At 42.9% G+C, this 22,445-nt stretch overlaps 2 protein-coding genes across 3 annotated transcripts in view; one reads left to right on the top strand and one right to left on the bottom strand.

Annotated features, from left to right (window-relative positions):
• abhd12 (abhydrolase domain containing 12, lysophospholipase) overlaps nucleotides 1-7,628 on the top strand; it is a 29,071-nt gene extending 21,443 nt beyond the window's left edge. For both annotated transcript variants that reach the window (XM_064932255.1, XM_064932254.1), the window contains 10 exons: nucleotides 814-933; nucleotides 1,180-1,210; nucleotides 1,387-1,432; nucleotides 1,557-1,686; nucleotides 1,888-1,925; nucleotides 4,934-5,013; nucleotides 5,122-5,204; nucleotides 5,715-5,793; nucleotides 6,594-6,721; nucleotides 6,925-7,628. In XM_064932255.1, coding sequence (XP_064788327.1) covers nucleotides 814-933; nucleotides 1,180-1,210; nucleotides 1,387-1,432; nucleotides 1,557-1,686; nucleotides 1,888-1,925; nucleotides 4,934-5,013; nucleotides 5,122-5,204; nucleotides 5,715-5,793; nucleotides 6,594-6,721; nucleotides 6,925-6,958 — 769 coding nt within the window. In that variant the 3' untranslated portion in view covers nucleotides 6,959-7,628. The remainder of the gene's footprint in view (nucleotides 1-813; nucleotides 934-1,179; nucleotides 1,211-1,386; nucleotides 1,433-1,556; nucleotides 1,687-1,887; nucleotides 1,926-4,933; nucleotides 5,014-5,121; nucleotides 5,205-5,714; nucleotides 5,794-6,593; nucleotides 6,722-6,924) is intronic.
• Nucleotides 7,629-10,100: 2,472 nt separating this feature from the next.
• pygb (phosphorylase, glycogen; brain) overlaps nucleotides 10,101-22,445 on the bottom strand; it is a 36,543-nt gene continuing 24,198 nt past the window's right edge. The window contains exons 10-20 of the mRNA XM_064932253.1: nucleotides 18,586-18,732; nucleotides 18,102-18,265; nucleotides 17,750-17,864; nucleotides 15,365-15,466; nucleotides 15,052-15,199; nucleotides 14,142-14,200; nucleotides 13,811-13,952; nucleotides 12,763-12,970; nucleotides 12,322-12,456; nucleotides 11,713-11,779; nucleotides 10,101-11,188 (exon numbers count right to left, since the gene is read on the bottom strand). Of these exons, the coding sequence (XP_064788325.1) occupies nucleotides 11,024-11,188; nucleotides 11,713-11,779; nucleotides 12,322-12,456; nucleotides 12,763-12,970; nucleotides 13,811-13,952; nucleotides 14,142-14,200; nucleotides 15,052-15,199; nucleotides 15,365-15,466; nucleotides 17,750-17,864; nucleotides 18,102-18,265; nucleotides 18,586-18,732 (1,452 nt within the window). The 3' untranslated portion in view covers nucleotides 10,101-11,023. The remainder of the gene's footprint in view (nucleotides 11,189-11,712; nucleotides 11,780-12,321; nucleotides 12,457-12,762; nucleotides 12,971-13,810; nucleotides 13,953-14,141; nucleotides 14,201-15,051; nucleotides 15,200-15,364; nucleotides 15,467-17,749; nucleotides 17,865-18,101; nucleotides 18,266-18,585; nucleotides 18,733-22,445) is intronic.

Genomic DNA, 22,445 nt, shown 5'->3' with positions numbered 1-22,445 from the left:
TTCGAGGTGAGTAATCGCTGTTCTGATGTCCAGGCGCTCTTTTCAGTCATAAGAGACGGTAGCAAAATAAGTGAAAAACAATGCGAAAAAACAAACAAAAAAGCACGTAAAACGGCAGCCATGCCCTCCGGCGCCATTTGTATATGCTCTCTGTCTCTCTCTCTCTGTCCCTCTGTCTCTCACTCACACAACCCTCTTGCTGTCTCTCTCTCTCTCTCTCCCTCTGTCTCTCACTCACACAGCCCTCTAGCTGTCCCGCTGTCTCAGGGGTGTAATGAACTCCTCGGCTGGGAAAACTATAACGCACACCACACTGCCTCTTGGGGAAAAGGTGCAGTGTGTTTTTTTGTGTGTCTGAGAATGATACAGAAGAGACTGGACCACAGGGGGGAAGACCACCGCAGTCCCTGTGGATGTTTACCGGCCGGGGGGGTAGGAACTTGAGCAGACTAACTGGGGAACGTTGACTGTGGGAAAGGCATGTTGATCCCAGAGGAGTTTAGCAGTGTGGGTTGTGGTAGATAAAGACTAAAGGCTGAGGTGATGATATGTAAATAGACAAGTCTCTGTTCAGGGCTATTCTCTTAGAACATGGGGTTGTGTGTCCAGTTATGTAAAACATGTAGCCTACTCCAATCTGCTAGTTCTTACAGTATAGTCTTTGTCCCCAGTTAGACTCAAGTACAGATGAGATGCTAGCGTATATTAAACCAGTTTGCCCCACCCCACACCTCTTAGTCTATAGTAGGTGTATATTGTGTACATTGCTTACAGCTTTCTCCTTGTCTATATCACTGCTCCTGTTCTACCTAGGCACACAGTCCCAGACCAGATGTGGAAGGAGGCGCAGGGGAAGGACAGAGAGTGGTATGACAGTACCTTTAAATCCCCCTATCCAGTCATGCTGTACCTTCACGGCAACGCAGGGACAAGGTGATCATACATTTTGATTTAAAAAGCACTTTTAATTGTACTATCTCAGTGCTACTCTGGTCTAGTACCCCCTGGTGTATACCCTTAACTCACATGACAACCTTCCACCTTTTAAATGTGTTTGTCGAAGCTGACTCACAACCTTGGAACTTGTACATATTAACACAATGTGCTCTTTAGAATGGCTGAGATATGTTGCTTTACCTTTCACCTGGTTTATAAACTTGTCCATCCTGTCTGTTTCAGAGGAGGGGACCATAGAGTTCAGCTCTACAAGGTGAGAGGATTTCATTGCAAACACACTAACTTGCTTCGCCTGTATCCCACCCATACTGTATCTAGCTATATTGAGTACTGACCAACAAACAGAATTCAATACATCTTTTGTGAATTGACCTGCTTTCAGTCTGATCTGGAGTTGAGATTTGATGCGTTTCGGCTTCCCCTCCCCAGGTCCTTAGTTTATTAGGCTACCACGTAGTCACATTTGATTATAGAGGTAAGTGGGGTTCTACTTTGAGCTGTTGTTAATTAACTTAGAAATCACAATATCCCTTTTAAAAAGATAATCTGATCTTTGATCACCATTCATCCCTTCTTTCATACTTCTCTGGTTGTTCCAGGTTGGGGTGATTCAGACGGGAGCCCCTCTGAGAGCGGAATGACGTCAGATGCCCTGTTCCTCTACCAGTGGATGAAGGAGAGGGTGGGGAGCAAACCCCTCAATGTCTGGGGCCACTCACTGGGGACAGGGTAGGAACACACATCTCTCTCATCACATTCAGCTCAACATTTCACAAATACATTTTGTGTAAAATTATAAACTGTTGTATGATTATGAACCATATGACCATATACTTATGACCATATACTTTGGGTAAATTTGTTTGTACTGGTAAATCAGTCAATTTACAGAGTGGTAACTTTAAAATATGTATTTTTCACATTGTCCAGGGTGGCCACTAACCTAGTCCGACGTCTGTGTGACAGAGGTAAGCATCTGCTCATTAAGGCTGTGACTTCTGACCTCTCAGGCTAAATACAGTTCATTCGGAAAGTATTCAGACACCTTCCTTTTTTCCACATTGTGTTACGTTACAGCCTTACTCTAAAATGGATGAATTACCTCATCTATACAAAATACCCCATAATGACAAAGCGAAAAAATGTTTTTAGAAGTCTTTGCAAATGTATTCAATAAAAAAACCCCACCTTATTTACATAAGTATTCAGACCCTTTGCTATGAGACTCAAAATTGAGCTGGTGCATCCTGTTTACATTGATGTTTGTAAAACTTGATTGGAGTCCACCTGTGGTAAATTCAATTGGTTGGACGAGGTTGGGAAAGGCACACACCTGTCTATATAAGGTTCCACAGTTGACAGTGCATGTCAGAGCAAAAAGAAAGCCATGAGGTCGACGGAATTGTCCGTAGAGCTCTGAGACGGGATTGTGTCGAGCACAGATCTGGGGAAGGGTACCAAAAATGTCTGCATCATTGAAGGTCCCCAATAACACATTAGCCTCCATCATTCTTAAATGGAAGAAGTTTGAAACCACAAAGACTCTTCCTAGAGCTGGCTGCCTGGCCAAACTGAGCAATCAGGGGAGACTGGTCAGAGAGGTGATGTTCATTCTGACAACTCCGGATTTCCTCTGTTGAGATGGCTGTCCTTCTGGAAGGGTCTCCCATCTCTGCAGCACTCTACCAATCAGGCCTTTATGGTAGAGTGGCTAGACAGAAGCCACTCTTCAGTGAAAGGCTCATGGCAGCCCGCTTGGAGTTTTCCTGGCACCATCCCAATGGTGAAGCATGGTGTTGGTGGTGGCAGCATTATGCCATGGGGATGTTTTTCAGCAGCAGGGACTGGGAGACGAGTCAGGATTGAGGGAAAAATGAATGGAGCAAGTACAGAGTTTCAAGATGAAAACCTGCTCCAGAGTGCTCAGGACCTCAGACTGAGGGGAAGGTTCACCTTCTAACAGGACAATGACCCTATACACGCAACCAAGACAGTGCAGGAGTGGCTTCGGGACAAGTCTCTGAATGTCCTTGAGTAGCCCAGCCAAAGTCCGGATCTGAACCCGATCGAACATCTCTGGAGAGGTCTGAAAATAGTTGTGCAGTGACGCTCCCCATCCAATCTGACAGAGCTTGAGAGGATCTACAGAGAAGAATGGGAGGAACTCTCCAAATATGTGTGCCACGCTTGTAGCGTCATACCCAAGACGACTCGAGGCTGTAATCGCTGACGAAGGTGCTTCACGTGTTGCTGCCATGCTATGTTGTCTTAGGTCTCTCTTTATGTAGTGTTGTCTCTTGTCATGTGTTTTTGTCCTATATTTTATTTGGTATTTTTAATCCCAGCCCCCATCTCTGCAGAAGGCCTTTTGCATTTTGGTAGGACTTCATTGTAAATAAGAATAAGGTCTTAACTGACTTGCCTAGTTAAATAAAATCAATATAAAATAAAGTACTGAGTAAAGGGTCTGAATACTTATGTAAATGTGATATTTCAGTAATTTTTATTTGATACATTTGCAAAACATTTCTATACCAGTTTTTGCTTTGTCATTATGGGGTTTTGTGTACATTGAGGAAAAAATACAATTTAATCAACTTTAGAATAGGGCTGTAACGCAACAAAATGTGTAAAGTCAAGAGGTCTGAATACTTTCCAAATGCACTGTATGTACTCGATTTATGTATACTTTAGTGAATGCAGGTGCTGCGTGTATCACGCAACAAAATGTTTTACATAAACAAGAGTCACACATTTTTAGAGTTTAAATAAAGTGGCCTTAGAATTAATGTGTTATATGGGTTGTTCCATGAAATGAGTGCCTTTTGCACTTTAAGTAGAAATTGTGCACAAATATCTTTTTTTCAGTCTGTTATATTAAATTAAGTGCCCTTTTAAGATGGACCACATTTTAAAATGCAATAAATCAGATTGTGTATGAAATGTTATTAGTGATTCATAAAAAATATAACTACTCCCTCCATTTTAAATAAATAAGAACTTTTCAAGAGACATTGAACATCTAATAGTCAAATCACAGTGTAAAAGCAGGTGAGCTGGTTCTACTCTTTTTTTTTTCTGGTGTTTTGTGGTAGAAAAATGATCAGGTTGAGCTTAACCCGTCAACCCTGCTACCCATAGATGGACAAGCTGGAAATGTTTGAACAATTAAAAAAAAATATATATGTCACGCTTGCATTCAACTACCCCTCCGTGCACACAACAAGCTTCCATTCCCCCTGCCACAAGTGGACTTGAGGCTGATTAAAAGATGAAGACTTCAACACTTACTTTATTTGGCATTTAATAGGCATTTACGCTGTAGTCTTATTTTTTATTTTTTTTAACCTCTTGAAATGGGGGGGGGGGGGGTTATTTAGTTGAACATGTGCTCTTTATTACTGTTAAAATAAGGTAAAATAAAAATTCACCAAGTTAAACTATTCAAAAGTTGTTTATATTGGGTACTTGGAGAGCCTGTTTTGGAGTCCAGGGTGGGATTCTGAAAAGTTTGACAAAATATTTTGACATTTATGTAACGTTAAGTTTGAGGGGCACATGCTTGGGTCGTGGACCTTTACAAGCATTCCTCACCCAATGGCCTGTACAGGTTGAATACTCATACAGTATTATAAGGCTTCATTCCATCAAGTATAGTCGATCACTTATCATAGCAAGTGAGAAACATAATCTTGGTATCGTGTACTACCGGAGGAACTAACTCATTGGCTGTTGACCTTAACACACCAGACACAAGGCTCCTCTTCCAGTGGTAGCTCAAGTGTCCACAGCTTGAATTTTTCACACCCATCTGACTGGGTTACAGGGTCACCGAAAGTGGCTTGTTGTGACTGCTTTATTCAAGAAAGTGAATGTCTGAAGGAAGTGAATTCAAGGCAACTTATGGCTACATCTTGGAAACGTATGGTTATGTTTCATGATTTGGTTTGATTTGAATGACTTTTCTATTTTCTAGGGACGCCCCCAAACTCCTTAGTCTTGGAATCTCCATTCACCAACATCCGAGAGGAGGCCAAGAGCCACCCCTTCTCTATGGCAAGCATTTCCTCTTAATCCCTTGACTACATGTTGAGTCTTATTTAATTGTATTTGATGTAACGTTTTTATTTTATTAGCTACCGTCTGTGTCGTTGCTTCTTGTAGGTCTACCGGTACCTTCCAGGATTTGAATGGTTCTTTTTAGATACCATTTCAGCAAACGACATTCGATTTGCCAGTGACGAAAAGTAGGTTGACCTTGATTCATTCCGGACCATTTAGTTTAACGCTAGATTTAAAGCCGTGTGTCACGTCACTTGTTCCTGCTCATATGTTTTCAAACTGGTGTCTTCATACAAACTGCTTGTTGAGTCAATAAGATCTCTCTGACTCACAACCATTCATCAAGAGCTCAAACCCTTGTATCAAATGTTATATTAACAGAATGCGTGTTTGCATGTTAAAGAGCAGAGGCATAGTCTGAACCTGGCCGACCCAGGCTCTGTCCATGCCTTTTCTCCATGTCCTCTGGAATGTGCTGAGGGGACTAACTCGGAAGGTCAGACTTGTATTATAGGTGGCCTACAGAGGACATTCATCTATGTCAAGACTTCCTTTGTGCAGTACTTTCTCGTGGAGTTGCCAAGCACTAGTATAGTATAAGGGCCATTAACATACGACCAACCATGCATATTCAGACACTCCAAGATCTTCAGAGATTTGACTGTAATTTGAGCTTGTTTCTTCTTTTTTTGTAGTGTGGACCACATATCCTGTCCATTGCTTATCCTTCATGCCGAGGATGACTCAGTCGTGCCCTTCCATCTAGGGAAGAAGGTATCCTTCTTAGTTTGGGCTTCATAAAAGTCAGCCACATCATCGTGACCTCATACCGCCTTCATCTGGTCCTCCTTTTTCAAAGGACACAGGAAGCTATTTGATTTACCAAAAAAAAAAGCTAAGTTAATTTCATAGATTTAATACAGGTCATTAATAATCAGCTGTCTTGAAAACGACTCGCTTGTTGCTGTTCAAATTCCTATCACTTGCTTGAATGAGCTAAAATGTATAGTTTTTTTTAAAAATGATATCTTTAAAATGCCCCAAATTTACTTCCCCAAAGTCAGATGTACTCTTGGATAGCATTTTTATGTCGCTGCGTCCAGTATGAATGTAGTTTTGTGGGCCAATGTGAACCAACTTGAGCACAATGACTGCGTGCTAGCCCTTCCCGTAGACTTCAGTCATTGCGCTAATGCTAGTTGGCAACTTCCTAGTATCCACACATTCATCTGACTCGAGAGAAGCTGATAAAGGACCATTGCCAAAATCCCAAACTATTCTGAGATTTGAGTCGAGCTACTGTATTATAGCAGTGAAGGAACACAGAAATGTATATATATTTTTTTTTACTATTCTCTTTTTAATTAATTGGTCATCTCTTTCATTGGCTTCTAAAAAATAAATATGATCCTCTCAAATGTTCATCACCACTGCAGACCTCTGTAATGCTTTATAGCACAGAGGTCATAGTTCAGAGCAGGGCCAGGTCTATATTGGCTGGGTTTTTTTTAACCTGGACTGAACACAATCCTCCCATAACTCCATTGTGTTTATTTCCTTCCCCCTCCTCCCAGCTGTACAACATTGCTTCCCAGTCCAAGAGCCTGAGTGGACACAAGCTTCAGTTCATCCCCTTTCCTGTCTCTCTGGCCTACAAGCACAAGTTCATCTACAGGAGTCCTGAGCTGCCACACATACTCAGGTACAGCAACTAGACCAGTTGCGCACATATACACTGTGCAAGAAGTGTTTCACTGTTGAAGATTTGTGTCTTGACCTTAAGCCAACTGAGCAGAAATTATTAAATGTAGGCAATTAGTTGTACACTAGGTGTCTACATTCTTGGCTGCCTTTGTACCAAGTTGTGCTAAACGTATTTCTGTTTTGATTTCATTTTTCTTTCAGTGACTTCCTTGGCACGTCTCATCCCCATGCATAACCGACAAGAACATTTCCACCTGTCCATTGTTTCCTCTTTACAACCCCCCCCCCCCCCACGCGCGCGCGCACACACACACACACACACACACAAACTCTTTTACTGTATGCTTTATGGTTGATGTGTACATATCTCATAAAACATTGAAATGTACACGCATGGACTGAAGAAGATGCATCCATTCCTTTATTTAGCATTCCTTTGACACCTAAAATTCCTGCAAGACATAAATGGAACACTGGCAAAGAGTGAGGGATGGACAACTGGCTTGGCTTGTTGTCAAGGTTACACAAACCAAGAGGATGGCTTGAGCACAAAGATGAAATATGCACATATTTTAAGGAGCCAAGACAAACATCATGGAGTGGGAAGAACAGTGGATCGAGCAGGGAAGCAGTGTTTTTAATTGCACAATGTTTGGGGAATAGACATTCATACACAAGGCGAGGAAGGAGAATGTTTTTCATTTTACAACTCATCTGCAGCACAGAGCAAATTCTGTTAATACCAGTCCAGTTTATTTTCCCAATTTTATTTTTGTTACATTACAGATCATGATTTAAAAGTATCTATTTTATTTGACTGATCTCAGATGAGAAGTTTTGGACTCTAGCTTTTCTCTATTTAAGGAAATGTATAACTTGAATTAAATATTATACATTTGACCTAACATTGATATTGGTTTTGAGCTTGTCAGTCTCATTTTTGTCCGCCTTAAAGAGAAGACTAGTCGCTTTATTTTAGAACCCCTTAGGACACTTCAGGGCAAGCTCATGAATTTTAACATTTCAGGGATGAAATTAACTGAAGAGCTAAGGTTGAAGAAATATGATTTCCAATTATAGCGTACCTCAAAGCAGAAATACCATATTAATGATTCGGTGCATAGGAAAGTGTTTACCTAAACTGAGAAGACCTAATGGACATTTTAATTCCAAATCTCTTAGTGCTAAAACACAATCACCCAGCTCGTGGTTATTCCTGTTCAATCTTCGAAAGCGGTGTGTGAGTGACGGTGCATATTCCATTGTTGTGGTCAGAGGAAGACTGAAAAATCTTTATGTTCTCTTTGGCTTGATCGCAATTGACCGGTACCATAATGTAGGATGGAGCCAGGGAGGAGTGTGGCTGGGCAGTACCTGCAGTCTGGGAATGTCAGTGTCAGCCCATCCATCCAATGCACTTAACATTGCTGAGTAAATTACCCCAATGTTACTTTTTGCACATCAGTGTTTACTAGTTGATGCGGACTTTTTTTCTTCAATTAGGGCTACCCCACACTGGTAATGCTTGTTTGTAATTCATTGACCAAAGTACACGTTACTGTTATTTTCTATTGGCTGTTCTACACTTTTTCAAATTGTAACATTGTTATTTAATGAATGGTAAGTGACCAGTTCTCTCTTCTGATGGTCACTTTCCCCTCTGGATTTGATGTTGAAATGTAACAGTTTTCACCAGCTATTTCTCAGTCTCTGCACTAAAGCAACATGATGTCTACCAGGTCATCCAAAACAAGTTATTTATTGTGGGGAATTCAATGCATCAGGTTAGGAAGTGCCCTCAGATGGTCAGGTTACGGTCTGTACTTAAGTTCTTTTAATCACACAATGTAAGAGGGTAAAGGTCAGCGGACACTGGATGAATGTCCTCTTCAATTTAGAAATAAGATGTATTTATATGTGCATGTACAAGTGGATGAGTTGTTAGGTGGAGAGACTGTAGGCATTTCCCAGTTAAGGGTGAACATGTATAATTCTCAGACAACTTTATGCTGCAACGCGATCTGATGAGAAATTAAAACAATTTTGTACAGATATGTACATTTCCAACGGAGGGCATCTTTTGAATCACCTACTCAAGTGGAGCCATTGTGGAGGAAGGACATAGTTGAATTAGCAGGGAAGACTGTTGCCATAAGCAGACTTCACCTCCAATCTTGATTAACCAAACCAGGGTCTTTGAGTCAACTTCTCTAAGCCATTTTAATACACTGATATGTAACAAGTGAAGTTTGCTTGTATTGCTTCTTGTCCGTGAAGGGGCCTTAGCATATTGTGCTTGTCATTGAACCTTTTCCAGTATCGTACATTGTGTCTGCTGCCCTTTTGCAATATCTCATTCTTGCTGTGTGTAGAAACGAGTGACTCAGTAAGACATGTGGGCTGGTAGATTGAATATACCTCAAGAGTCGGGCTAAGAGTAACAACTGTTGACAACTCATGTTGGAGCCTGCAGTCAACATTTGTCTATAGTTAAATCTTGATTTTCTTGCTATGTACTATACCAGACAAAGAGTTATGTACATATGCTTGTTAATTAATGGAATAAACTTAATTGAATTAACAAGTTTACTTTGAACATTAATTCCTTCCTTGGACTCATGACCTTGACAATTTGAATGTCAAAGCTAAAATCCTAAATTGCTACATCCATGATTTGACAGATTAATGATCTACTCAAATCGGTATAGAACTTACACCTCATGAGCTTAGTTCAACTGTCATACCCCATCAGATCATAACATTGAGGTGAATCAAGCTTAATACTGTGTTTACATAGGTTTGCCTCAACATGGTTAAAACTATCATTTTGATATCGTGGATGGTCAGTTCTTGAATCCATAGCTCAGCTAATGAATTTGAGTGGTTACATTTCTCTAGGCCCATGCCTGAGCTTTTTACAGAAACAACAGGCAGGGTGACACTTTTTCAATGAAGGATTCTAGCTTTAAATACATTTTGAGGATGGTATTGGGAGCTGAGCATCTGGATCAAGTGGCAATGCCAGATGGGCTGCATTTACATAGGCAGCCCAACAATTTTTTTCCACTAATTGGTATTTTGGCCAGTCACAGATTTTTGTATCGGAGCACATCAGTCAAGACCAATTAGTGAGAAAAAAAGATCAGAATTGGGCTGCCTGTGTAGATGCAGTCTTTGAAAACATGCTGTAGTGGTGTTAGTCCCCACAAATCAGAAGCAGGCTTGGGAGTAAGAACACTCCTGTTGGACCAGTTTGAGAAGCAAGCCAGATGCAGAGGGGTGGAGAGACATGGCAGACCACAAACAGGCTGCCACTGCAGTTTGACTATTTACCTGAGGATCCCTATACTCAAATGTAGAATGATATTCTCACACTATAAATCACAAAAACATTTAATAATATGAACGTGATACAGTACTTATTGAAGGATGAAAAAAAGACAACTGTTTAAAAAAGGTAGTTACTAAGAAACAGCATATGCTTTTTGTTTGAAGTACATTTAAGTGATGCTACTGAAATATAGATTATACTCATACAGTAGCCATCTCAATTCAGAAGTCACGCCAAGGCCATTTGTGGTGACAGCTGCACCATAATCTCTGAAGTGTGAGTGTTCTAACAGGCCACTGAGCATGGTTTTCCTAATAAGGGTCATAGTGAAGCATCAGAACTGTTTGGCCAAGCTGTATACTACACATTTTCAAATCAAATACAGTAGAATTGTACAAAACTTTCCATTAGACCAATGGCATGGTACAACTTTAATCCAGGCACTTGCTTCTAGATAACATTGTTTCTTTCTCTCTTATGAATGCTGTGGTCCAAAATTGGTACATTAATGACCAGGCACTTACTTTACATATAGAGGAAAATCACAGTACACATTCTATAACTCTGAAATGTAATGCTTTGTCAGTGATGGTTAAAACAAAATCCCCATTACAAGTCTTAGTAGCAAACAAAATGTGTTATTTTTGGTTGACTATTCCGAGGCAGTAATAGACCAATCATATTCAGCAGTGTAAACTGTATGGTCATTACTGATCAACTAGGATTGGCATCTACAGTATACGTGCACATGGTGGAGTCAAAGACTAGCAGGAGTAATAGTAAGCAGAGGCTAGATTCAAACACACTTCCTTTGGCTGTTTAGACGTTGCACATGCGATCTGCCTCCGACTCGAACCCCATCTCTGCAATGTGGTAATGGGTGGGCCATGAGTCAAGCCTGATGAGACCTACAGCGAGGAGAAGTAACACAAGCACTTCTCTCCTAACTGGAGAGTGAAGACGAGCTCCTCATTTGCGGGATTCAACAGGGGGCTCGTTGGGGGGTGGGATCTTCACATCGGAGGGCTCCACGCCCCAGATATCCCGGGCGTACTCACTGATGGTTCGGTCGCTGGAGAACTTGCCAGAACCCGCGATGTTTCGAATCACTGTTCTTGTCCACTCTTTAGGGTTCTGAAAAGAAAACAATTGGGAAGCTCAATCAAAATGTCGGCCACAAACGACTGCCTTCTTGTTTTGTCTAGTATGATTACGGCGAGTACACAGACAATTGTAGGTCTACACGATTGTAACAGATGTGGTAATTCAGCAATCACATGGGGAACTGGTAATAGAAGCAGCTAATGGGGGTGCTGGGGTTTGCTGTAAATTGTTGCACTTTGTGACAACCCAACCGTCGAGTGCAACAGGAGCCCCAGCTGTTAATGAGACTAAAGACATGAGACGGTAACACAACACCAGGACTGGGCTGCTGACAGGTAAACGTGACATGCTGACTGCCCTGACCTCCCAATGGTAGAGAGAGAGATGGCTTTGCAGTTTGTGTTGGTATGAAGGTAGACAGAGCCATATCAGACAGCACCCCCTGGTGGACTTACTAAAACTGTCAACGTAAGGGCCAGACATAACAGGCTCAAATAGACAGAAGTGTGCAAGAACTGTTCTTCAAGGTATGAAATCCATTACACATTGCCCACCTTGTAAAGCTCATTGACTCGATCTTGGCAAGTGATGTAGGCCTCATAGTCAGCAAACACTTTGAACCTGAGGTGAGGAAGCGATGCAGAGTGACAAATTAGTTCTTAGGTTTTCAAAACGTAGAGATAGCACATCCATTTCAGATAATAAAACAGTGATCAAGTACCCTATTGTAGGGATCGTCAACTAGATTCAGCGGATGGACAAGGTTTTTCTTGAGCGCATTGTCAGGAGGCCGGAACATAATTACAAATCATTTACAAATTGAACTTGAACAAAAAGCAAAAAGCCCAACTTATATAATATTTGACTAAAACAATAATTTCAAACCTTGCTTACATTTGTACACGATCACATATCCCTCTCTATTTTGCGTGGGAGTACTTTGGAACAGATTTACAAAATTAAATCACTTGGAGTGAATTTTCTGGTGTTTTTACAGTCTTATGTCCAACAATTAATACATGTTTAGCTCAGAAAACTTGGGGGGGACCAAACAAAAATGGGCTAACAGCAACAAGCAAGGTCAGTTCATCCTTGCATTCTGAAGAGCTGACAATATGCTAACAACACTGCTATGTCAACAACACTGCTGTTATTCTGCTTACCTGTCGTGGTTCATCAGCATGTTCACCACATCCTTGAAGAGCTCATGCTCTTTGGGACTGAAGTAGCCAGTCTGGATCTGATCTATCACCTGCCTCAGCTCTGATAGACGCTCGTAGTACTCCCTGGCATTGTACCTGGGCAGATAACCTTGCAACCTTCAAACAATGTATCCTTATGATGGCTAAACATTACAGGGTAAATATTTGCCTTGTTATCTTGAATGTTAAAATGACAGTTCAGCAAAATTACATATTGGGTTTTGGTACCAAAACTGATTTGTCACTTTGTAATTTGGGTGAAATATCCCTATAATATGAACAGGGAAATGTCTACCGTCCAGTTTATAAGAGCACACATTTGCCGTTGCTCTGCGTCGCTTTTTTCCAAGTCTATGACAAGTCCCATTCATTCTGACACCAATCCAGTCAGCTCTTTCTCACCCCGTTTTGTCCATGGCATCCACATCCTCTACCCTCATGCCGAAGATGAAGAGGTTCTCCTCTCCGGCCTCCTCAGCCATCTCTACGTTGGCGCCGTCCATGGTGCCGATGGTGAGCGCTCCGTTCAGCATGAACTTCATGTTGCCAGTGCCAGAGGCCTCTGTTCCCGCTGTGGAGATCTGTTCTGATAAGTCGGCTGCAGGGATCACTGGAACATACAGCAGGGAGAGGGAAGGGCTTAACAACAAACATACTAGGTATATCCTACCCAGCAGTGGTGTAAAGTACTGAAGAAAAAATACTTTAAAGTACTACATAAATCGTTTTTTGGGGGTATTTATATTTTTGACAACTTTTACTTCGCTACATTCCTAAACAAAATAATGTATTTTACACACAAAAGTACTCGTTAGTATTTGAATGCTTAGCAGGACAGGAAAATGGTCCAATTCACACACATCAGAGAACATCTCTGGCCATCTCTACTGCCTCTTATCTGGTGGACTCACTAAACACAAATCCTTAATTTATAAATTATGTCTGAGTGTTGTTGGATTGTGCCCCTAGCTATTCATAAATTAAAACAAAAAAAAAGGTGCTGTCTGGTTTGCTTAATTTAAGGAAGATGAAATGATTTATACTGTCACTTTTGATACTTAAGTATATTTAAAACCAATTACTTTTAGACTTCCACTTAAGTGGTATTTTACTGGGTGATTTTTATTTGAGTCATTTTCTATTAAGGCATCTACTTTTACTCAAGTATGACAATTGGGTACTTTTTCCACCACTGCTACCCAGTAACATGTAGACATACTGTAGAACAACATTAAAACGTTGACGTAAAAACAACTGTTCAAACCATAGCGCCATACAAACAGGATTCGGGTTCCATTCCCTCTCTTTCCTTCAATGATAGCAGACAGGACTAGATAGGATTGAACCCTATTCCTCACACCCATCAAGTCCTTCCATATTGATGGTCATAAAGGTGAGGACATGAGGAAAGGAAGCCATCTGTGAATCCTTGGACGAACCATTCTCTCACCTTTCTCTGCTAGGGAGACCCTGTAGTTCTCGAGGTAGATGACCTTTAACCTGTCCCCCACCACCGGGTCGTTGTTGATCACCTGGCCCACTGCCGTGATCAACTTGATGATCATTTTGGCCATGTGGTAGCCAGGTGCAGCCTGGGTAGAGAGAGGACAGCGTCAACAGTTGGATATTGATGAGGAAAAAAAAATGTCTGAATGACTAACTCATCTTACATCGAATATAAAGTATCACAAACAAGTCAACAGATCAGTTATAACATTTCATTTTCAAAATACTATTTCCATGGTGACTGTGTCATATACCTCAGATGTCTAGCTACATACCTTTCCTCCAATTATCACAGTCCTGGGAACAAAGTGTTTAGAGGGGTCCTTTTTAATCCCTGTAGAGAAATATTATAATTTATTCCATTTCCCTCAGCTCAGTTAACTGGGATCCCAAGTGGCGCAACAGTTTAAGACACTGCATCTCAGTGCTAGAGGCATCACTACAGACCCTGGTTCGATTACAGGCTGTATTACAACCAGCCTTGATTAGGAGTCCCATAAGGGGGGAGCACAATTGGCCCAGCATTGTCCGAGTTAGGGTTTGGCCTGGGTAGGCCGTCATTGTAAATAAGAATCGTTCTTTTAACTGACTTGCCTAGCTTAATAAAGGTTAAATAAAATTAAAAACGGTTCCACAGCCAGAGGGCAGTGTACACCTACTACTGGTATCTCTCCAAATTGCCCAGAACCAAAATGACAGTGTGTCACTAGAGATTACTATACAAACAGTAGTGGGCTTTCATTGCCACAATGATGTTCTTATGAACAGATTTGTGTCTAACGATTTACTCAATAGAAGTTCCCTGAATTAAATTTGTTTACATTTTTTTTATTTAACTAGGCAAGTCAGTTAAGAACAAATTCTTATTTACAATGGACGGCCTACCCCAGCCAAACCTTCCCCTAACCCGCATGACACTGGGCCAATTCCGCGCGGCCCTATGGGACTCCCGGCCATGGCCGGTTGTGAAACAGCCCGGGATCGAACCAGGCTCTGTAGTGACGCCTCCAGACCGAGCTGCGCCACTCAGGAGCCTTAAATCATTGGGGATTTAAAACACTGAGACCTTTGGGTTGCTGAAAGTGCTGGCTGTGCAACCAGTCTCCACTGTGCAGTTGTTTGAAGTATGAGATTTCTGTTGGCACTAACATGACCCCATATTATGAGGTGTGGAGGAGCTCTTACGGTTGTAGAAGGTGATGATGTGGAGGACGTTGAGCAGTTGTCTCTTGTACTCATGGATTCTCTTCACATGGATGTCAAAGATGGACTCAGGATTGATCTTCACCTCATACTCCTTCTCCAGGTAGGCTGCAAACTTTTGCTTGTTCTCCTATAATAACACAGAGGGGGATTTAAAGGTGGAGAAATACTTCAAAAGGGGTTTCCCAAGACTGGCCAAGACACCAGATTGTATCAACTCTATATTCTTGTGTTTTTGGGAGAAAGAAAATAATGGGTTGAGATGTTAAGAGCCTGGAACTGAATGAGCAGCTACCTGTTTTACATTGGCGATGTCACAAATGAAAGCATCTTCATCAATGAAGTCCAGTAGTTTCCTCAGCTGGAAGAGGTCTGTCAAGAAGTCGTCTCCAATTTTCTACAGTCAAAACAAACAGCATGAAAGCATAAATAGTTACCAAATCAAAGCAAATTTTATTTGTCACATACACATGGTTAGCAGATGTTAATGCGAGTGTAGCGAAATGCTTGTGCTTCTAGTTCCGACAATGCAGTAATAACCAACAAGTAATCTAACTAACAATTCCTAAACTACTGTCTTATACACAGTGTAAGGGGATAAGAATATGTACATAAGGATATATGAATGAGTGATGGTACAGAGCAGCATAGGCAAGATACAGTAGATGGTATCGAGTACAGTATATACATATGAGATGAGTATGTAAACAAAGTGGCATAGTTAAAGTGGCTAGTGATACATGTATTACATAAGGATGCAGTCGATGATATAGAGTACAGTATATACGTATGCATATGAGATGAATATGTAGGCCAAGTAACATTATATAAGGTAGCATTGTTTAAAGTGGCTAGTGATATATTTACATCATTTCCCATCAATTCCCATTATTAAAGTGGCTGGAGTTGAGTCAGTGTCAGTGTGTTGGCAGCAGCCACTCAATGTTAGTGGTGGCTGTTTAACAGTCTGATGGCCTTGAGATAGAAGCTGTTTTTCAGTCTCTCGGTCCCAGCTTTGATGCACCTGTACTGACCTCGCCTTCTGGATGATAGCGGGGTGAACAGGCAGTGGCTCGGGTGGTTGATGTCCTTGATGATCTTTATGGCCTTCCTGTAACATCGGGTGGTGTAGGTGTCCTGGAGGGCAGGTAGTTTGCCCCCGGTGATGCGTTGTGCAGACCTCACTACCCTCTGGAGAGCCTTACGGTTGAGGGCGGAGCAGTTGCCGTACCAGGCGGTGATACAGCCCGCCAGGATGCTCTCGATTGTGCATCTGTAGAAGTTTGTGAGTGCTTTTGGTGACAAGCCGAATTTCTTCAGCCTCCTGAGGTTGAAGAGGCGCTGCTGCGCCTTCTTCACGATGCTGTCTGTGTGAGTGGACCAATTCAGTTTGTCTGTGATGTGTATGCCGAGGAACTTAAAACTTGCTACCCTCTCCACTACTGTTCCATCGATGTGGATAGGGGGTGTTCCCTCTGCTGTTTCCTGAAGTCCACAATCATCTCCTTAGTTTTGTTGACGTTGAGTGTGAGGTTATTTTCCTGACACCACACTCCGAGGGCCCTCACCTCCTCCCTGTAGGCCGTCTCGTCGTTGTTGGTAATCAAGCCTACCACTGTTGTGTCGTCCGCAAACTTGATGATTGAGTTGGAGGCGTGCGTGGCCACGCAGTCGTGGGTGAACAGGGAGTACAGGAGAGGGCTCAGAACGCACCCTTGTGGGGCCCCAGTGTTGAGGATCAGCGGGGAGGAGATGTTGTTACCTACCCTCACCACCTGGGGGCGGCCCGTCAGGAAGTCCAGTACCCAGTTCCACAGGGCGGGGTCGAGACCCAGGGTCTCGAGCTTGATGGCGAGCTTGGAGGGTATTATGGTGTTGAATGCCGAGCTGTAGTCGATGAACAGCATTCTCACATAGGTATTCCTCTTGTCCAGATGGGTTAGGGCAGTGTGCAGTGTGGTTGAGATTGCATCGTCTGTGGACCTATTTGGGCGGTAAGCAAATTGGAGTGGGTCTAGGGTGTCAGGTAGGGTGGAGGTGATATGGTCCTTGACTAGTCTCTCAAAGCACTTCATGATGACGGAAGTGAGTGCTACGGGGCGGTAGTCGTTTAGCTCAGTTACCTTAGCTTTCTTGGGAACAGGAACAATGGTGGCCCTCTTGAAGCATGTGGGAACAGCAGACTGGTATAGGGATTGATTGAATATGTCCGTAAACACACCAGCCAGCTGGTCTGCGCATGCTCTGAGGGCGCGGCTGGGGATGCCGTCTGGGCCTGCAGCCTTGTGAGGGTTAACACGTTTAAATGTTTTACTCACCTCGGCTGCAGTGAAGGAGAGACCGCATGTTTCCGTTGCAGGCCGTGTCAGTGGCACTGTATTGTCCTCAAAGTGGGCAAAAAAGTTATTTAGTCTGCCTGGGAGCAAGACATCCTGGTCCGTGACTGGGCTACCATAGTCATATAATTGAATTTGAGCATGTGGACACAGTGTGCAGAGACTTTTGTGGTCTTGAATAACCACATACTGATCAGTGTCAACACAACAAAGGGTAGACATTAGTAATTGGGTGTGCAGGACTACTAACCCACAATGAGGTTCATTCCCCAGCAGGAAGCACAAAAAAACAAAAAAAGACACTCGGAGGTACTCTGTACTCTAGCTCTGTAAAAATATGTTACCTCAGCGATGAGGTCAGCAAGGCCTGGGTTACACAGCAGCAGCCAGCGGCGAGGAGTGATACCATTGGTCTTGTTCTGGAACTTCTCTGGCTCCACCTCATAGAAGTCCTTGAAACTGAGGACAGAGAGACATACAACAACAATATATCAGGCACACAACAAGTTAGTTGATCAGTGGATGTCTTTCTGACAGACTCGTTCAACGCAACAGGAATGTCAACATCGCTGGAAAGCTAATAAAACAATACTCCAGGTTTGCCTGGAAATTGTTTCATGTAAAGCTGCCACCATCACCACCTATTTCGGTAAGACTTATTCAATAATCAAACGTGAATTCAGGTCAAACACTAACACAGTGTTCTTGACGATTTCAGAGTGGATCCGGGCGACCCCGTTGACAGCGTGGGAGCCCACCACACACAAGTGGGCCATGTTGATCCTCTTGGGGTCTCCCTCCTCGATCAGGGACATCCTCCTCAGGCGGTCATTGTCCCCTGGGAACATGGCAGCGATTCTCTGAGAGGGCACAGAGAATCAACTCATTAGTACGCATACATATAGTCCCAACTTGCATTTGTGTGCTGCTGATTACTAATATAAAAGTTAGTTACACTGAGCTCAGATCTGTGGAAAGAAACAAGACAGCACTCAAAAAGGATGGGAGGAGGGGAATCCTTCAGAGCACAGAAAAAGATCCACACTCTGGATAAGCTTGTTCATGCACCCAGTATCAAAAGCACGTACCAAGTCGAGATGAATGATAATATCTCCCATTTCAGAGCAGCAGAAATCAGCCTCCTTTGTCCCGAGACAGTGAGTGGACACAGAGGGCTTACTTGGAGGTGGAGGTGGTTGATCTCATAGATGATCTGCAGGTGGCGAGGCAGCAGCTTCTCAAACAGGTTGATGGGCCAGCGCTCCAGGGCCTCAGGCAGGACGGTGTGGTTGGTGTAGGCACAGGTCTGACGCGTCACCTCCCAAGCCTGGAACACACAGGGGACGGAGTAAGGAGAGAAGAGAAAAGGCATCACAGGTCAACAAGGTCTATACAATAAAAGTGCTTCCGAATCAGTTCAATCACAAAACATGTTTGTTGATTTGATTAGGATAAATAACTAATACTGTACATATACAGGTACAATGGAAATTGCATGTACTGTACAATGTAACAGATGTATATCAATCAATGGTGATTCCTAGCCAACTGTATTATTTCTTCAAGTAGAAGGAAGTTTTCCCTGAGGAGGGAAGCATTGCCCAATACACAGGCTCCACCCAAGCTCAACACACTGGATCAGTTCAGTTACGGCGTCACGATGACTTGGCAAAACCACCCTGCTCAAACAATGCTGCCCCAAAACAGCTCTGGTTTCCAGTTCAACCAGAGTTCATACTGGGACACAGTCCCACACCGAAGAAGTCCTACCATCTACACAGCCATCTCACTTGGTACGGTTTGTCTGACTGTCATAGTGAGTGCCAGGCCTGGCTAGGTTTTAATATTTTCCCAGTACTTTACAACTGATCCATCCTGAGAATAAAATCCCTTTTCTCACAGGTAACTCGGTATTTCCCGCCAAAACCTGAAGTGTCCTTCAAAAGCATATAAATAGGCCTATGTCTGGATTTGATTAGAGCTTTGATCAAGCCTGATGCTACCTGAACCTGATGACCCTTTCATTAAATACATTCTATGAGCCCTACATTAAAAATACATTTTAAAATCCCAAGCGATTGTGCCGTTATCCAATACATATATGATATATAGGCTACTGCACATTCCGTACGACAGAAAAACATGAAAGCCCATAGATGTAGATAGCTATATGCTCTCTTGGGTAAATAAACCATGGCGTGTATTCATGGGTGCCAAGGGAAGCCAGGCTTCCCCCCCCAAAAAAAACGGAGAGAGACTCGTTTATATTTAGTCTCTCTGTGTTTCATAATTTTCCTTCAACTCGCAAATGGCTGAATGTATCTCACCGGAGAAAGCATCCGAGTGAGTTAAACAGCGCCCCTCTGTCTGTAGGTTTCCATCTGATGCTGTCTGGTCTAAATATTTATGACATTGTTGAGGCCCGTATCATTGAATGCAAATGCAATAGAAGCCAGCGAGGATTTTCTCCTCCCTTGATAAAAACCCCCCCACACAAAAATAGCCAATCAGCATTGCGCTAAACCGAGTAAACTCAACTGTGAATGGTCCTGACGCACCAAAAAATAAATCCATTTTAAAAAAGTGTCAAGGGAAGACAGTTTGAATTTGGTGTCATTCCTTTCAAATCACATTGAGAGCATACGTCATTGACAGAAACAACTTGAATTGTTGCATCTTGTTGTGTTGTTGTCCTCCAGGGGCTAGCTAGCTTGCTGAAATTGGCCCTTTCCTAAATTAGCCATGGATGGGTATAGGGATTCTGATCCAATCATTAATTCATATTTTGTTCCCCTCGCCTGAGAGGATGGAAGTTCAATATGTAGAAGGCTAATGTTAACTAGCTAGGGGTGCCCATGACAAGAAGTTAGGCTAGTGAGCAAGCATTTTAGCCAGGTAGCCTAGGACAACAGAAAATAAAAGCATGTACTGACAGAGTGATGGACTGTTTTGTCAACATGAAAGAGATGGTGGCATTGGCATTTCTCTACAAGTAGGCCGAGTCAACATGTTTTTTCTACTTGCACAAATGTGTACGCACACACAGTCACTTGCACAGAAATCAGAACCATTGATAGACACATATTTATCCTACATTGATAGGACTACATTGTTTTTGGTATCTTCTAGTTGTCACTTTTAGTTGTCACTAAGCAGAGGTGATCTGATTATGTTGAAATGGTGCTGGATTAATGGAGGCAGCTCCTGTTTTCCTTGTGACTTGGGGTGACTCTCTGTGGTTCTAAATCAATAGTTGCTTCGTGGTCCGAAAATATCGGAAACAAACTTGCTTGACCGTGCTGAAGGTAATGTAAATGCTTGTTACATGCAATATGGTGGCTCTCCGGTTTCGTGATGAAACAAAAATGTGTGGTGTAACTGATTCTGCCACTGTCTTCTTATTGCCTTGGCACTTCTGAAAGAGATAGATATAGATCTATATCTATAGATATACACTGCTCAAAAAAATAAAAGGGAACACTTAAACAACACAATGTAACTCCAAGTCAATCACACTTCTGTGAAATCAAACTGTCCACTTACGAAGCAACACTGATTGACAATAAATTTCACATGCTGCTGTGCAAAAGCAATAGACAACAGGTGGAAATTATAGACAATTAGCAAGACATCCCCAATAAAGGAGTGGTTCTGCAGGTGATAACCACAGACCACTTCTCAGTTCCTATGCTTCCTGGCTGATGTTTTGGTCACTTTTGAATGCTGGCGGTGCTTTCACTCTAGTGGTAGCATGAGATGGAGTCTACAACCCACACAAGTGGCTCAGGTAGTGCAGCTCATCCAGGATGACACATCAATGCGAGCTGTGGCAAGAAGGTTCTGTGTGTCTGTCAGCGTAGTGTCAAGAGCATGGAGGCGCTACCAGGAGACAGGCCAGTACATCAGGAGACGTGGAGGAGGCCGTAGGAGGGCAACAACCCAGCAGCAGGACCGCTACCTCCGCCTTTGTGCAAGGAGGAGCAGGTGGAGCACTGCCAGAGCCCTGCAAAATGACCTCCTGCAGGCCACAAATGTGCATGTGTCTGCTCAAACGGTCAGAAACAGACTTCATGAGGGTGGTATGAGGGCCCGACGTCCACAGGTGGGGGTTGTGCTTACAGCCCAACACCGTGCAGGACGTTTGGCATTTGCCAGAGGACACCAAGATTGGCAAATTCGCCACTGGCGCCCTGTGCTCTTCACATATGAAAGCAGGTTCACACTGAGCATGTGACAGATGTGACAGTCTGGAGACGCCGTGGAGAACGTTCTGCTGCCTGCAACATCCTCCAGCATGACCGGTTTGGCGGTGGGTCAGTCATGGTGTGGGGTGGCATTTCTTTGGGGGGCCGCACAGCCCTCCATGTGCTCACCAGAGGTAGTCTGACTGCCATTAAGTATCGAGATGAGATCCTCAGACCCCTTGTGAGCCCATATGCTGGTGCGGTTGGGCCTGGGTTCCTCCTAATGCAAGACAATGCTAGACCTCATGTGGCTGGAGTGTGTCAGCAGTTCCTGCAAGAGGAAGGCATTGATGCTATGGATTGGCCCGCCCATTCCCCAGACCTGAATCCAATTGAGCACATCTGGGACATCATGTCTCGCTCCATCCACCAACGCCACGTTGCACCACAGACTGTCCAGGAGTTGGCGGATGCTTTAGTCCATGTCTGGGAGGAGATCCCTCAGGAGACCATCCGCCACCTCATCAGGAGCATGCCCAGGCGTTGTAGGGAGGTCATATAGGCACGTGGAGGCCACACACACTACTGAGCCTCATTTTGACTTGTTTTAAGGACATCACATCAAAGTTGTATCAGCCTGTAGTGTGGTTTTCCACTTTAATTTTGAGTGTGACTCCAAAATCAGACCTCCATGGGTTGATAAATTTGATTTCCATTGATCATTTTTGTGTAATTTTGTTGTCAGCACATTCAATTATGTAAAGAAAAAAGTATTTAATAAGAATATTTCATTCATTCAGATCTAGGATGTGTTATATATATATATATATACATACATATACATATACATATACAT

The sequence above is a fragment of the Oncorhynchus masou genome, chromosome 23 (genome assembly GCF_036934945.1).
Source record: "Oncorhynchus masou masou isolate Uvic2021 chromosome 23, UVic_Omas_1.1, whole genome shotgun sequence".
NCBI classification, from domain to species: Eukaryota; Metazoa; Chordata; class Actinopteri; order Salmoniformes; family Salmonidae; genus Oncorhynchus; species Oncorhynchus masou.
The sequence above is the reverse complement of the archived record's forward strand: the minus strand, read 5'-3'. Positions and strand labels throughout refer to the sequence as shown.